Below are 17500 nucleotides of genomic sequence, written 5' to 3' on the forward strand. Positions count from 1 at the left end.
CGGCAGCTGATACTGACTGAAATGCGGGCAATTCAATACGCAGTAGCTGTCGCTGACTCGTCATCCTGAGTTGCCAAGTAATCCTTTCCACGAAGGAATGTCGTTCGCTAGAACCACCGAGCATAAAAAAGATATGCTCGAGCAATTATATTTAAGCGAAACGAATTTCGGTAAATATAAAAGCTAAAATGGTGTTGTTGTGACAATACCATAAGTATATAAAATTGAAACTGGACTCCTGGGAGGTTGCAGGCAACCCGGGTTTGCAGTTCAATTAGAAATACTTTTCGTCTAAAGTCGCAATCCGTAGAATAACCAGGATATGCGCCTACCCTCGGACCATTCAACTGCTTAGCAGAATCATGTCGCGAGGTTAATATACGTAGTATATTTGTAGGATTCTGAACAACGATCTCCATCCTAAATTCTTTCCTTCAAGAAAACAAAATAAGGATTGGAGATCGACCACCTTCGTTCTCTATTAAAGAGAGTGAAGGAGAAGTCTTCCTCGAAGGAAAGCTTCAATGGTGAACAGAATACTAAGACGATAGTTCCAGCCAAAACTGGATATTCCCGGTCCGTTCTTCTCTATTCCAGGTTGGTCGCCTACTGTGAGATAGTCTTCTTTCAGCAGCAGTCTTCTTCCTAATGCTAGAAATTCCAGGAATTCGAGCATAGGCGAGGTTTCCCGATTATCTGTGTAACATATCGGGGATTCTCGTCTCGCTCACTTTGGACCGTGGTCTCGCCTAAGTGTTTGGAGATCGTAAGAAACTCTAAAACACTCTGAATGCGCTAGAAATTCCGTAGAATTCTAAGCAGTCTGCGAAACCCCCACCGAATTCGTCAAACGATATCGGCTGGTGGTCCTCTCGATTCCCGTAGAAATCGAGAATGGGGCAGGATCCCTCCTCAACGACCGGGGGCTTACGTCAGGTAGGACCCGAAGGTCCCCCCTGGTAGCGCAGTCCCCAACGTGGGATCCTACACGAGAAATCTCTGTAGGATCCTTCCCCTTTCCCTCGTAGCCGTAAGGAGAGAGGGAATGGGGGAGGAATTGGATACTCGCTCGCCTTCCCAGTGGAACTAGCAGTTGGAGAAGAGTAGGAGCAGCCATCGCCTTGCGGCGATGGCCTCTCAGAGTCTGGGAAAACGTATCGTCAGGAGAAAACGTTTTTCCCGAGGAGGGTTACGAACTCTCACTGTAGGTAAGGGTCTGCGCCACTGTGAACGTCGTCTGGGTGGGGCTGATCGACACCTGACAGGGAGAGAGCCGATACCGTCCTCCGACTCATTCCAGTCCTCGTCGAGGTCGAAACCTCTCAGGAGGACCGAAGGAGTATTTAAATACGGTGTCCGAAGACACGTAGAAACGCCGCTGTCGCAGTAGAGGAGGTGGAAGTAGCTTGATCGACCGGCCAGAACTGAGAGAGCCTTCTTGTCCGGAGACGAGAGACTCTGGTTCAAGACAGAATCGGTAAGCTCCGATCGCGGCATACCCACCGTCGGTTTGGGTTCCTCTCGGGCCCCAAAACGACTCGAGCAGAGACATGGGCTCTGCTGGTGGGAGCGGCGATCCTTCCCCCCGGTCGTTGTGCTGACGAATCAGTGCAATAACCTGGGTAAAGTTACTCTGAATCTCGGAAGTTACAGCGTCTTGAGGAGTAGGACCGTCCAGTCCCTCCAACAAGAGCAGCTCCCCAGGACCCTCCTCCTTCAGAAGAAGGACCAGCAACAGATCCCTGACGGTTGCCTCCAATCACTTGCGCGTACGTCCTGGTTGGTCCTAAGACCAACCTGGCACGTGCGGCGTCGTGACGGGATCGTGAGCGGCGCATCTCTCACGATCACTCCTATATACCTAGCTCTTCCTGGCGTATGCCGAGGAAGTTGAAGGTATCGGAAGAGACAGAACTGACGCTCCCACTCTCCCCCTGACGGTCGCCTCCAATCACTTGCGCGTACGTCCTGGTTGGTCCTAAGGACCATACGTGGCACGTGCGGCGTCGTGACGGGATCGTGAGCGGCGCACCTCTCACGATCACTCCTAGTACCTCGCTCTTCCCGGTGTAGCCCGAGGAAGTTGAAGGTAGTGGAGAGACAGACCTGACGCTCCCCCCCCGCTCGCTGGCAGGACCAGCGTACGTCGTGGGGGGCTGCAGCCGATCACCAACCCGCGGTGGGGATCGATCTGCAGGCCTGGCCGTGCCGCTCACCTGTGGCGAGCGGCTCGACTGAGCACGTCGACCCCGGTCCGTGCGTCAGACGAGCTGCTGCTGGTCACCGTATCCGCCTGGTCCCTGTGGGAGCGGCGGTCAGGTGACCTGCAGAGCTCGCTTTCGCCGTGAGACGGTGAGCGTCTCGCGGCACGTCAAACCGCTGGTACCAGCCGAGGCTGGTACCGTCGGTCGAGGGGACCTGGGGGACCTCTTCCCAGCCTCAACCCGTGGCCGGTCAGAAACCGTCACGTCCACCCGATCGGTAGGTACCGGGCTGGTCGCTGCGAGAGCGGCCGCTGGCCTGGCGAGAGTCACCTGAGCGGCTCTCGACAGTCTTCTGCTCCGTGCCTCGGTCATGACGCTGAGCGAACTCAGGCGTCTTAACTTTGGCTGCACGGTCACCCGAAGGAGAGTCGTACACTCGGAACTTCTCGCGGACGAGAAAACCGAGCCGGTACCTGGCTTAGCAGCAGAGCTGCCAAGACCAGGCGAGGGTGTACCAGCGGTAGCCAGCACACCCTTGGTCCCCGTCTTCTTCTTCTTCTTCAGAAGGGGGAGACGACGGGCCCCGTTCCCGAAGGAACAGGAGGACCAGCAGAAGAACCCCCCCGTCACACCGGAATGTGACGAGCCCTTCGAAGTTCCCGAAGGAGTCTTCTTAGGGGGAAACAAAACCCGGTTACCAGCTGGTCGCTGCGAGAGCGGCCGCTGGCCTGGCGAGAGTCACCTGAGCGGTTCTCGCCAGCCTTCTGCTCCGTGCCGTGGTCTTGGCGCCGAGCGAACTCTGGCGCCGAAACTTTGGCTGCACGGTCTCCGCAGGGAGAGCGTACACTCGGGATCTCCCTACCCCGCGAACGAGGAGACCGAGCCGGAACCTGGCGTAGCGGCATCGCCGCTAGCACCAGGCGAGGAAGAAGTACCAGAGCTAACCGATACTCCTCTGGTCCCCGTCTATCTCTTCCTTACGGAAGGGGAGACGGGCCCCGCTCCCGAAGGAGCAGGAGGACCAGCAGAAGGACCCCCGTCCCACCGAGGTGGGACGGGCCCTTAGAAGTTCCCGAAGGAGACTTCTTAGGGGGGGGGGGGGGGAGGCAGCCTTCTTCTTCTTCGGCTTATGGGCCTTAGAAGTCGAAGGGGAAGAGGCAGCAACAGACGAAGATGACACCTTCCTCTTCTTCGTCAGCTCACGCAGGACAGTCGTCAGGTCCTCCATCCAGGCCAGAGTCGGGCCTATTGCCGAAGCAACACGGCCCGACTGCACTGTCCGGAAGGACCTGGACTGGGGAAGACACACCATGGGCAGGACCAGCATGGACAGGCGCAGGAACCAGGAGCGACAGGAACAGCAACCAGCTCAGGAGCGGCAGGAACAGCGGGGCAGCGGTAAACACAGAAGGGACAGCCAAGCCAGTAGCGGGAACCACATCAGCGACAGGTACGGCAGGCAGCCCAGCCAGCCGCGGTAGAATCATCGGCAGCCAGCGTGGTACTGGCGGCCGGTCCAGGGGCGAGCTGCTGGAACAGCGGAAGTCTGGGGCAGGCAACACGAAGAAAACACAAGGCGGCGGCGGCATACCCCTCCTCGGTACGGCGGCGACCGGCCCTAGAAGCGGCAGACGGCAGTCACCGACACAGCATGGGGAGTGTAGACCAGCGGGGGGAAGCAGCATAAGCGGCCGTGAAGGTTGTAGTGGAGACCACTCCAAGGTCACCGCCCAGACCTCGCTAGACTCTGCAGCAGATCGTGGATGCTAGGCACGCCCTGCAGCCGCAGTGGTCCATACCTGTCCAAGGTCGTCTCCCACGGATGTAGCACCTGCGGTAGCACAGACAGATTAGTAAGAGGGGTTCCCTCACGCACGGGGGGGGGAGACATGCCCCCACCCGAACGGAAGGAAGACCCCAAAAACAAAATACGAGGAAGCTGAGCGGGGGGGCAGAAAGAAGCCGAAGAATCGGATACCAAGAAGGGAGTCGCGGGAGAGCTTTCCGACGACTTCCTGGCAGACCTTCGCTTCCCCTACCACCCCCGCACAGCAGTGAAAAGTAATATGAAAATGAAACAGAATACTGCACTTGCGATTCACTTCATAGAACTTAAAGAGGGAAAAATCAATTCCCGGTAAGAGCGGAAACTTGATCCATAATAATATGATGCTATCATAAATATATATGAAAATGAACAATACTGCACTGCTATTTTCACTTTCACAGCAATAAATCGTAAGGATTAATTCCCGGGTAAGAGCGGAAATTGATCCAAATTAAATTTGATGCAATTAATAAATGAAAATGAAAAGAAAACTGCATTGCGAATCCACTTTCATTGCATTCTATTCATAACAAAATAAGAGGCTCTTGCCGAGCGCAATCAAGCTCTCGGCAACGAACGCACAGGGCAAAAAATATAATGAAAAAGAGTACTTACATCTTTCAATTACACACTTTCGCCCAAAATTACATGACTCGGCGTGAGTGCGCCCGCCCTCGGCACCGAGACATAATTCAAGGTTCAATTCATGAAAAGAGCGGAAATCGCCGTCTCTACGGCGATAGCTCCATGTTGATTCATAATTAAGTAATGAAAATGAAAAACAGTGTGTACTTACAGTTTCATTTTCAAGCCAAACCATTAGTAGAAAACACAATATAAACAAAGCATACGACGATGAAGCGGGCAGAGAGCGATGACGAACACGTCCTTCACACCCGCGGCCGAAAGCAAAAGTGATTCTTCACCTCTCGGCGCGCTGCGGGCGCGCGCACGATCGGACAAGCAGTTAACTACCGTTCTCCCCTTGTTCGAAGCTACGACCGTCCAGCTGCCGCTAGTTACCTTCCTATTGTTAAAGGACCGAGGGTTTGTATACGTATCGGAACAAACACTTTTCAGTTGCAAATGTATACCCAGGTATCCTTTTATTTACCTAAAACTTACACATAGTAACATACCTAACTATCTAAAGCCTGGGACGCAGTGTTACCATACAAAAACACCACAGGCGGATGGACAGATGGAAAAAAACAGAGTATAGCCTAGTAGCTAGTAGCTAGGCTAATCAAAACTGCCTAGCCTACTACTAGGTAGGTAAGATAGCTTAAGTTCAAAATAACACGAAGAGTACAAACAACCAAAAACTCACCTTATTAGACTTCAGTACAGGGCACTAATTCCAAAACAACAACAAACAACAGGCTGAAATGTATCAACATGTATAGCCTAAGTAATCTATCTCTACCACAGTAACCAAACCGACATGGATTCTCCCATCCCGACAACACTGTCTTTACTTACACCAACCACTTACCATCGTTACCTATACAAACCCCCACCCGCCAAGACCACAAATTTGTTAACCACGAATTTTTCATAAAAACAAAAACAAAAAAATTCTTTACTAACTTTATCCATTGATTTATTTTTTTTTAGATGTGACAGTGGCTTGTTGTGACACAACTGATCATTAACGTAATCAAGAAGTGACAGAAAACGGAGCTGGAATAACATATAGTAAAAGGACAAACGCGGGCGTCCGCATAAAGGGGCAAGAGGGGGCAATTGCCCCTCCTGAAATCCTGGAAAAAAAAATTATATATTACATCTATTACATTTGACTACATCTCTGTCTTTATTCCATTTCACAATATATTCTTTCAGTTTAGGTAAATTAAAGGTATCATTATTATTGTATATTTGTATACAGTACGTAACTGGATTGTTCTTTCCAGAAATATTTTAATTAAAAGTCAACAATATATGGAGCTATTGAAAAAAGTTAACGTAAGATTGTACTTTTTCTTTATTGCATCTTGCTTCACTTATATTATTGGCATCGCAGTTCAATTGCATAGTATATATATAATATATTATATTATATAATATATATATAATATATTATATATATATATAATCCTCTATGGCAGGTAAAAAAATGTTCTGTAACAACAGAATTCCATCTAATAAAAGGAGCCCATAAAAACACCAAAATGTAGAGAGAAAAGTACTATATTTCAGAGACGCTGTTCTCTTCTTCAGGTATATGAATGAGAAAAGGTTACAGAAAAAAGGTTGGTATTTATACCAAGAGATCAGTTCCACAAGTTAAGCCAATTTAGGTCACCCCCGCTGATAATCTTCCTTTAATCTTCTTAAGCGTTGGTTGAATGAAAACTTCGTCGACGACATCTGAAATCCACGCGCCTTTTGAGATGTTCATTACCTGCTTCTCTTTTATTAAGGCCGATTCCATCATTTGACTCTTGTACCGGCAGTTGCTGCTATAAATTACATGTGACAAATTCTAGTTTATTCTATGGTTATGTTCATTTATATGGTTGAAAATAGTCGAGTTCTGTTGTCCATACCTAACTGACCGTTTGTGTTGTATTAATCTCTGGGGAAGTGATTTACCTGTAAATCCGATGTAAGATTGGTCACAGTCCTGGCATGGGATCTCATAGACCCCAGAGTCCTTGGAAGATGTCTTTTGTTGGACGTTAATCAGGGATTTGGCTAAGGTGTTTGGGTAGGTAAATGCAAAAGGCGAGGAATTTTTATTTTATTGTTGGGTGTGTCTCTGGTCTTGTCTTTAGGGGGTCGGTAGAAAATTATGTTTGCTTTTTGAATTGCTTTCTCAATTATATGGTCAGGATACTTTAAAGACGAAAGTTGCTTATCCTTTGCTCTTATGCCAGACCGCAAAAACAACCTAGACTTCATAGTGGCTTTTGATAAATTCATATCTGACAAAAACTACAGCCGTGAAGAGATATGTTTAAAAGGAGTGTTACTAAATGCTTTAACTGACCTTCATAAGAAATATCCTGTTCCCGCAGATTCATGATAGCCATCCACTCGCTAAAAAAGTTAGATGTTATAATAAGTAGATCCGACAAAGACGGCAAAATCGTAATAATGGACAAAGACTTCTACCTCGACAAAATCGACCAGCTCCTTAGCGACACAAACACATACGAAAAACTGACGAAAAATCCCCTCCAAAACGTTCCCACAGAATTTTTTCGGAAAGTAAGATTAATTGGCCAAGACAAAAAGAGTATTGAACTATTAGAGAAATTTAAAGTAATTAATCCTAAATTACCCTACTTTTATGGCCTTCCCAAAACTCACAAAGACAATCTTCCATTCAGACCCATCGTTTCATGCGCCGGAGCTTTCAATTACAAAATTTCTAAATGGTTAGCTGGCCTCATTTCTCCTTTTTTGGGCACTTTTTCTCCCAGTCACATTAAGCATTCGGAAGATTTTTGTCACAAATTCAGAGAAGCACATATACCACTTCACAACATAAAACTTTTAAGCCTTGACGTAGACTCCCTATTCACAAAAGTACCAGTACAGGACTTTCTTCAGTTTTTAAGGGAAAAATTATCCCCCTATTCAGATCATTTCCCATTGGCGCTTGACAAAATAATAGTTAGTTGAATTATGTGCTTCTAATGACGTATTTTCATTCGGGGAATCATTCTACAAGAAAAATTCGGGTGTAGTATGGGTAGTCCTTTAAGCTCTGTTTTAGCCAATCTGTACATGGAATACTTTGAAACTACAGTAATAAATGCAATAAAACCCTAAAACATGCTGTGGATGAGATACGTGGATGATATCCTAATATTTTGGGATAATAGGTGGGGTAATTTTAATGAATTCCCCTCAAAATTAAATGCATTAGTGCCCAGCATCAAATTTAAAGTTGAATGGGAAACAGACAACAAAATTCCTTTTCTTGATGTTTTAATAATCAGAGACACGAAAGAATACAAATTTACCATATACAGAAAACCAACGTTCTCACTTTCATATATTCACTACTTTAGCTATCACGACATTACTATCAAGATAAGTGTAGCCAGCAACCTATTCTTAAGAGCCTTACGAATTTGTTCCCCATATTTCCTGGAAAAAGAATTTGAACTAATTCGCAAGCAACTTTCGTCTTTAAAGTATCCTGACCATATAATTGAGAAAGCAATTAAAAAAGCAAACATAATTTTCTACCGACCCCCTAAAGACAAGACCAGAGACACACCCAACAATAAAATAAAAATTCCTCACCTGGAGACGATTAAGAGAGTAACCCACACCCTTGGGAAATCCAACCCTTTTGCATTTACCTACCCAAACACCTTAGCCAAATCCCTGATTAACGTCCAACAAAAGACATCTTCCAAGGACTCTGGGGTCTATGAGATCCCATGCCAGGACTGTGACCAATCTTACATCGGATTTACAGGTAAATCACTTCCCCAGAGATTAATACAACACAAACGGTCAGTTAGGTATGGACAACAGAACTCGGCTATTTTCAACCATATAAATGAACATAACCATAGAATAAACTGGAATTTGTCACGTGTAATTTATAGCAGCAACTGCCGGTACAAGAGTCAAATGATGGAATCGGCCTTAATAAAAGAGAAGCAGGTAACGAACATCTCAAAAGGCGCGTGGATTTCAGATGTCGTCGACGAAGTTTTCATTCAACCAACGCTTAAGAAGATTAAAGGAAGATTATCAGCGGGGGTGACCTAAATTGGCTTACTTGTGGACGGATCTCTTGGTATAAATACCACCTTTTCTGTAAACTTTTCTCATTCATATACCTGAAGAGAGAGACAGCAGTCTCTGAAATATAGTACTTTTCTCTCTACATTTTGGTGTTTTTATGGGCTCCTTTTATTTTATATATATAATACTATATATATATATATATTATATATATAATATATATATATATAGTTATTCTAGCTACAAATGTCCTTTAATATCTAATTCGCTCTACCTCGTTTTTAACATATTTATATACATGCAATCCGAAGGGAATTTTTGTTTTTTAGTTGATAATAATTTCGTCTTCTTGTGGGTTGAACCCACGAGAGGACGAAATTATTACCAACTAAAAGATCCTCCTCCAGTTTACATATATAAAAACATATTGATTCCGAGGTAGAGCTAATTAGACATTGAAGGACATTTGTAACTAAAGTAATTTATATGAATCATGGTGATGTGATAATCATTCATATATATATATATAAATATATATATATATATATATATATATATATATATATATATATATATATATATATATATATATATATATATATATATATATCACAATTCTTGGTAATTGTATTTTTCCTAGCGATACTTACCTCGAACCATTCCATAGGAGATTCCCGGATGTCGATCCGGGTCCGAACAGAAAATTCTGGTTATATGCCGCACCCAGGTCAGGCCTATGCCCCCAGGGGTCGAAGACCACGCCATCCTAATGACCTATAGTCAGTCCTTCTTACTCAACTCCGAGGTGTCTCCCCTAAGCTTCAGAGGGGCTGGAAGGGAGGGAGTTTACTTCCATGGTTCGAGGTAAGTATCGCTAGGAAAAATACAAATTACCAAGAATTTATGATTTGTTCTGATGTGAGATACTTCCCTCGAACCATTCCATAGGAGACTTACTCTTTAGGAGGAGGGCGAAGGTTAGGGGAGGGAACGGCCCCCAAAGGTGATAGGTCAGAGGAGGGGCGACTGCTCCCCTTAGAACTCAACCCAGCCCCGTTATCGTGGGTGGTTGGTTCGGAGGGGTGCAAAGCAAGCCTGGTGCGGGTATAACCAAACCTTGACATGTAAAACTGTGGTTTGTACTGAGAACCATACGCACTCCTGTGTATCTTACCTGAGTATCCTGGATTCCTCGCTCCAACCAAAGGCCCAGGGATAACAAGGATAAGGATTAGGGGGGATCTGAGGAAAAGCCACACACACTCACATACTACACTCAATACACACCGGCCTGTCCACTCCAAGAAGATTGGAGAGGGGACCTAGACCTGTTGCTGGCCTGCCACCACGGGGCCAATCTCAAAGGCATCGAGCGACCTTCTCGTGCAGTCTTTTAGATAGTGGGCTGTGAATGTCTACTGCCTATTCCAGACTCCTGCCCTCAGGACCTGATCCACTGCCATGTTCTTTGAGAATGAAAGGGACACCCCAATTCCCCTGATGTCATGGGGCCTGGCTCCCTCTGGAGGGGAAAGGCCCCCCTTCTCGTAGGCTCTCCGGATGGTTTCTCTCAGCCAAAAGGAGATGGTGTTTTTCGAGGCTGCCTTCTTCACCCTTCCCGTGGTGACGAAGAGGTTCTTTACCTCCGGCCTGAATCGGGCTGTTCTTTCCATGTACTTCCGAACTGCCCTCACCGGACAAAGGAGGAGATCCTTAGGCTCGTCCGATTTCGGGAGGGCAGGGATGGAAAACTCCACGAACCTGAGATCCGAGCCCGAGGGGTTCTGATTCTTAGCCACGAAGGAGGGGACAAACCTGAATGAGAGTTCCTTCCATCCCCTCGTGTGGGTCACTACATACGACAGGCCGTGGAGCTCCCCCACCCTCTTCGTGGAGGCCAGGGCTAGCAGAAACACTGTCTTGAGGGTCAGCTCCCTATCCAGGATGTCCTTGAGCGGCTCGAACGGGGGCTTCCTCAGGGAGTCTAAAACTATTGCAACATCCCAGCGGGGAACCAAGCCAGCGCTGGGAGGACACTTCTGCTCAAAGCTCCTTATGAGCAAGGACAGAGGCTTCGAGCTCCCCAGATCCAGCCCTTTCAGGGAGAAGACCTGGCTCAATGCGGACCTGGCTCCTTTGACTGCCGGAATTGACAGGCCCTTGTCCAACCTCAGGTAGGTCAAGAATTCTGCGATGTCTGGGATCTTCGCTCGGAGAGGCTCCAGGTTCCGCTTTCTACACCAGGCCCCAAAAACCTTCCACTTTGCCTGGTAGATGTTAGAGGAGGATTCCCTCAAGTAACTGGACATGTGAGAAGCCACCCTCCCAGAAAACCCTCTCCTATTTAACAGACGCTCGATAGTCTCCAGCCGTGAAGGGAGAGGGCTGGAATGTTCCTGTGGAACCTCTCGAAGTGGGGCTTCTTAGGTCTGGCCTGGGGGGCAGCTCCCAAGGGGGAAGAGAGGCCAACTCTAGAAGGTTTTTCTGGTTGGACCCGGATCGACATCCGGGAATCTCCTATGGAATGGTTCGAGGTATCGCTAGGAAAAATACAAATTACCAAGAATTTGTGATATATATATACATATATAATATATATAATACATATTTGCCCTCTCTTAGAAAATATGCTGCGGGCGTCCATGAGGACAAATCGTGGGTGCGGGTGTAGATAGGGACACTGTTAACATCCTTTATTAAGTAATGCCATAGTGCACCACTATGAGATCAGTATACCTATAATAACACAATATCATGTTATCACACAGCAGTATAAAAGTAGTCTTGTATTAGACATTTACACAGCTGGCTATAAATTCAGCTGGGGATATTGAAATGCAAACTATAATCAAAAGGAACATTTCAATTTAAAATGGTTTATGTAAACATAGAATTTAGGCCAAAGGCCAAGCACAGGGACCTATGAGGTCATCCAGCGCTGAAACGGAAATTCACTTTATCTCCTTTTATTGTTTTAATAAAACCATTTTCACATTTTCCCATTATCATCTACTGTTTCTATATTTTAGCAGACACAAATTTAACTCCACTTCTTTTACATGGTCAATAACATTTTACTTAAACAATTTGTATGCCCTGAATGATAATCTTTTCTCACTGAACGAATAATTAATGCCTCCAAAACCAAACAATCGATATGGTTCATGCAGGTAAGGCCTTCAAATGGAAAACTCACAAAAACTCACATGACCTATTCTCAAGTAAAAAAAATTGTCCAAATAGGAATTTAAAATTACAGAAATCCGAAGTTAGAACGTATGTGCCTTTTTGAAGGTAGCCTACTTTCAGATCTTACAATATACCAGGAATAATCAGAATTTCATTCATGAATGTCTGCATCAAAGGTTACGTACTAGCAAGAGATTTTCATGAGCAATAATTCTGCAGTTGACCAATTGTATCTTACCTACCAACGCCTCCACCCACCAACTGACAAAAATTTACATCATAAACCAGGCTTTGAAAATGGACAATAAAACTATAATCATAATCAAGAGCTGTATTTAAGTAAATTCACATATCAGAAACATTAAAGAAGAGTCTTACATAAATTATTTCTAAATAAATAGTGAAACCAAAGAAAAACAAACACTATTGTATATCTACATTTTCACAGACCTAAAGGAATGCTATATGCCCTGAGTCAAGTCTGTGGGCTCACGCACGAGTATTTCTCCAATAATTACAAAAATAGACATGATCCTTCCTTAGTATTTTATCTCAAAGTGGCTGATATTCAAATTGGGATATAAATAAACGAAATGTCTTCACACAGATAAATGAAACTAGGTTACAAAAAAGGAAAAGATAACACTATAAGATAAAAGAGACAGCAAGAATACTGTACAGTACAATGTACGTGCTGCACTGCATTAATCTATTATGTTAATCACAAATAAATACATGTAAAATACAGGAACACCCAAAAGGTTCAAATAAATTAGCTGAATCTTAACAAGAATATTACTGTTTGTGTAAAAAGACTGGGAAAAAATGAAGAGCCACAAATACTGCCGAGTATAAAATTTCATCATAAGAATATGAAGCATCAGCACACAACAGATTTTTTTTAGAAAAAACTATGAATCACAGCAGATAATTCCTGTTTGATGAATCAAGATGTACTATGAAAGTATAAGAATGAATATTTGCTCCAAAGGAATAGAATATATTATTTAAGACAAAGGCTGACAAAGGCTAAGAGCTGAGAACTATGAAAGGTGTAACAGGAGGAAAACCTCAAAGCAGTTGCACTATGAGACAAGTGTTAGAGAGGGTAGAAAGTCAGATGGAGGAAAGAGAATGTGAATGGAGGTACAGTTAAAGGAATGCAAGGAGTTGCAACTAGGGGCTGAAGGGACGCTGCAAAGAACCTCAAGTAATGCGGCTCACTATGTTGCTCTATAGGTGAAAGGAAATACTACCACAGTATTTCTCAGTGCATACCTTTAAAGTCTGGCTTTTGCAAATAGTCAAGTAATCATTATTTAGTCAAATTATCATTATTCAGCAGTAATCTTCAATCATACTACATGAAAATGTCCTTTCAGACCCAAGATACAATGCACTTGGTCTTTTAAGTCATTCACTATGAACTAGAAATCTTTGCTTGTCCAGAATCCAATTCTGCTCCCCTTAGAAGCAACACCTTCAGTCATTCGCTTGAGTCTAGAAATTTTCCTCACAGATTTAGTTGAAATCCTTTACAATAAAGATGACATTAACAGAAAAAGTAGAGGCACATAACATTTTCATTCCAGGAGACTCCAAGAATTATAAATTAAAGCCTCACCATAAAATGGAATACATAATAATCTGGACAGCTGATGTGTAACGGCAAAGGAGTGTACCACCTACACGTACTTTGCAGCGTAAACTGCAGGATGTACTGAGGGTTCTTCCCAGGGTCTTATCTTCAGCCCCGTCTGTATAACTTTCTAACATTTCACTTTCCATCTGCTCCCTATCTGGCCTACTTTAACTTTATCTCTATTCATTTAAAACAACCATTTGGGCAAGACCAATAATCCAGAATTGTAACTTAGTAGTCTAAAGCTATCATTTGAATTCACTGCCCCATTATCCTCATTCAGAATAAGGTAAAGTATGTAATGGGTTTGTACATAAAAAAATTAATACTGTAGTACTTGAATGTTACATCCTATCTATCTATCTATCTATCTATATATATATATATATATATATATATATATATATATATATATATATATATATATATATTACCCAATTTTAACTCTATTTGGACTTTACATATCTTCACTGAATGTTTACAACACTTTAGTAATTTCTATGCATTCAGCTTATATTCTACAGTTTATTCTATATCCCTTGTAACTTCAAACATCACCTCACCTAGTGATGTGCAATAAGTATATGACCTACCATGAGTCTTTAAAAAAAATTATTCATCACACACCACACCCATCAATTCTTTACCAAAAATATTAAGATGTGTTACACAACATTCAATAGCACAAGTGTAAATGTTACAGAATCTATTTCAGGGTTTGAGCAAAACATGTCAAGAAAAACTGTCTACAAAAAACATTTAGTGTTGTCTTACAAACAATGTCTTCATTACTTACTGAAGTGATGGGCATATCATAGCATTATGAAAGTTTAGCATACTTATAGAAATTTTGGGGAATATACAAAATTGGTTTCTAATTAGTTCTCTAGCTTTCCAGAATTTGAGATAAATGGATAATATTCTACCCAGACCATTATACCAGTAGTAAATACTTTCAGATTTCACAATACACAACAAACTTCAAAAAGAACAAATAAAATAACAAACAGGTCAATGCCACCTATTTCACATCCTTAGAAACATGGAAATCATGCAGTTAATTATCATTACCTAAAAAATTAATTCTTTCAGGTTACAACCACATGGATAGGGTTCTTCCATGAAGAGCTATACCAGGCATCAACTATATCTAACCTGACAATGGTAACTTGTTTTCATATCATGACTAAGTACTATACTAGAAAGTTATTTACATGCACTGCCCTACCAGTAATAGGCCACATCTAATCTGGCAACAACACGTTCCAATAATATAGTGATGCACTGTAAGCACTAATGCATGACAAATCACAAGAAGCTCCAGTTTCCTTAAGCACAATGTATTCATCCAGCATTTTAGTTTCTTAAAAAGTTACATATCACATTCATGCACATTAACTGCATTCCTTTGGTTGAAAATTTCACAACAATCTTTAACAACTTACTATGGACATAATATTCTGAATTACACTTATAAACAGTACCAAATATCCTTGTTTGGTCTGTTAAGTAGTCATCACAAAACTTTCATCATTACCATTAGCTACTGACTATCAAAAATCCTGTTATCATTATACTATACTGTACAAAAAAAATACTGCACTAAAAACCGAGAATGTTACATGCAGCTCTGATTATCTTTATCATGAGCCAAGTCAAATACCTTTGCCCTGTAATCCCTCACAAACACATTACAGGACTCTATAAACTATAAAAATAATAACATAAGAATACTTTGGCATTATCAAAAAAGTTAAATAGCTTATGGTGACTCTTGCATTAAGATTACTTACATTGTACCATTTTACACCGCATGAAATGACACAACCCCTCTGTGTTACTAAACAGAACAATATAGCCAAAGAAACTAAATCTATAGAATCAAATTCCACAAAACCTTAAATTATATATGACAACAGGAAGGCAAAACTGCTTTCCTTAACAAGACTGGCCAATAGAGATAAAAATGCCGCCCCCCCAAAGGAACACTTGACAGTTATACAAACTAAGATGTATTTATTATTATGCAATATGCAAAGTGAATATGTATAACTATAGAGCGCAAGGTAAAGCACCAGTTTCCCTATTCAGCTCACAGTAAAAATCTTTATAATTACAGAGTTAGATCTTTGGTATTAATTAACAACTCAGTGGTAATCATTCTTCATAACACTCTTCTTAAAATTCTGGCCAAAGTGATATTCTAATATCATAATTCATAAGTCAAAAGGTTATCTTTGGTTCTGCTTTGTATTTAAGAGTGTCAATCTTATTTAATACTGTTTATTATAAACTTCCAACAATTACAAAGTACATATCAGTATAATACAGTAGTACTGCTAAATATCCACACCTTCAAAATTATAAATACATTACGTACTTCCATTCAGCATATACTATATAAACTCATAACAGTTAGACCTTGTACTCAAAATGTATGAACTTCTACTATAAACGATACAAAACTGGCCTCATAAGCATATCAAATATGTTTTCATTGAAAGCTCTCCTATGATTAAAGTGTGAATATGTAAACACCAGTAAATCTTATCTTAGTTCTGCTACTTGAATTTACTGAAAAAATCTATCAGTTTATTCAAACCAACAAGATAATTATTATCTTGCTCACCAAATGCCTGAAATACATGAGCAAAGTCTATCATTTTCACCTTAACTTTCAACTGCTCAGGCTTTTGTTTTTGATCATCTTTCCCATTTATGAAAGATGTTGCCAATGAAGCTGGTGGAGATTCATCTGAAATGTCCTTGGCATCATACAGAATGAGAATGGAACCTCTTCGAATCTTATAGCTCCGTTGCTCCAGAATCCAGTTTTTAACACTTTGGAGGCCTTCAATCAGAGACTCACATAACTGTTTACTAAATGGGAAACTCTGTTGAATAAATACTTCCAAGGCTGAAAAGAAAACAACACCTTTTTAATATATTCCATCTGTATGCAGCTCTGTTGTGAATATACTTCCCACAACCAAATGATTCCAAGGTTTGGAGATATGAGGGAAGAAAATAATAAAGAAATAAGAACCCTACTAACCAATGTTACAATACAAAATTCATAAAGAGTATAACATGTTCAATACTTCAGTACCTTAAACTAAACTTGAAAAATATAATCATTGTAACTTGACTAAACACTGCCTGTTAATACAAAACTGCTGTAAAACAATGTTTGAAGCTGCCATAAAATCACCAACCATTAAAGACCTCATTGGTTGTAAACTGCTTGCAAGAATCAGGACGAAGATCAAGAGTGAGCTGACTTTCTATTGGATGGAAGACACGTACTCCGGTTAAACAAAAGCCATGGGAGTCTTGAGTTGCATATTTAGACTGTAAAAAACATAAAAAATCATGCTAATATTAAAAAATTTTAATGTATGCAAACTTCACTAATATATTGGCTAACATTATTACTAATGAAAAGGCTGATGGGACTAGCAATCTCCGAGATCAAATGAACTTTGGTTAATTAAAACTGACTTTTCTCTCTCTCTCTCTCTCTCTCTACTCTCTCTCTCTCTCTCTCTCTCTCTCTCTCTCTCTCTCTCTCTATATATATATATATAATATATATATATATATATATATATATATATACAGGCGGTCCCCGGGTTACGACGGCTCCGGCTTACGACGTTCCAAGGTTACGATGCTTTTTCTTACATATTCATTGAAAAATCCGCCCTGGGTTACGATGCTTGTTCCAAGGTTACGATGCTGACGCTTCCGACGCTCCGAGTTAACGACGCTTTTAAAAAACGCATACTATGATAAGAATCCTTTAAGCTTAGCACAGTATATTAATAAAAATAAGTTTTTGGTTAGATTACAACAAAAATTTTGAGGTTATGATGATTTTCGACACTTTTTATGTCGTATTTTTAAAATATTTTTAGTGAT

The 17500-nt window shown here is 42.1% G+C and overlaps 1 protein-coding gene across 2 annotated transcripts in view; it reads right to left on the minus strand.

The window, feature by feature from the left end:
* Positions 1-12253: 12253 nt before the first annotated feature.
* Positions 12254-17500, minus strand: part of LOC135201765 (uncharacterized) — a 51855-nt gene continuing 46608 nt past the window's right edge. For both annotated transcript variants that reach the window (XM_064231016.1, XM_064231006.1), the window contains exons 6-7: positions 16795-16930; positions 12254-16496 (exon numbers count right to left, since the gene is read on the minus strand). In XM_064231016.1, coding sequence (XP_064087086.1) covers positions 16141-16496; positions 16795-16930 — 492 coding nt within the window. In that variant the 3' untranslated portion in view covers positions 12254-16140. The remainder of the gene's footprint in view (positions 16497-16794; positions 16931-17500) is intronic.

The sequence above is a fragment of the Macrobrachium nipponense genome, chromosome 23 (assembly GCF_015104395.2).
Source record: "Macrobrachium nipponense isolate FS-2020 chromosome 23, ASM1510439v2, whole genome shotgun sequence".
Classification (NCBI taxonomy): Eukaryota; Metazoa; Arthropoda; class Malacostraca; order Decapoda; family Palaemonidae; genus Macrobrachium; species Macrobrachium nipponense.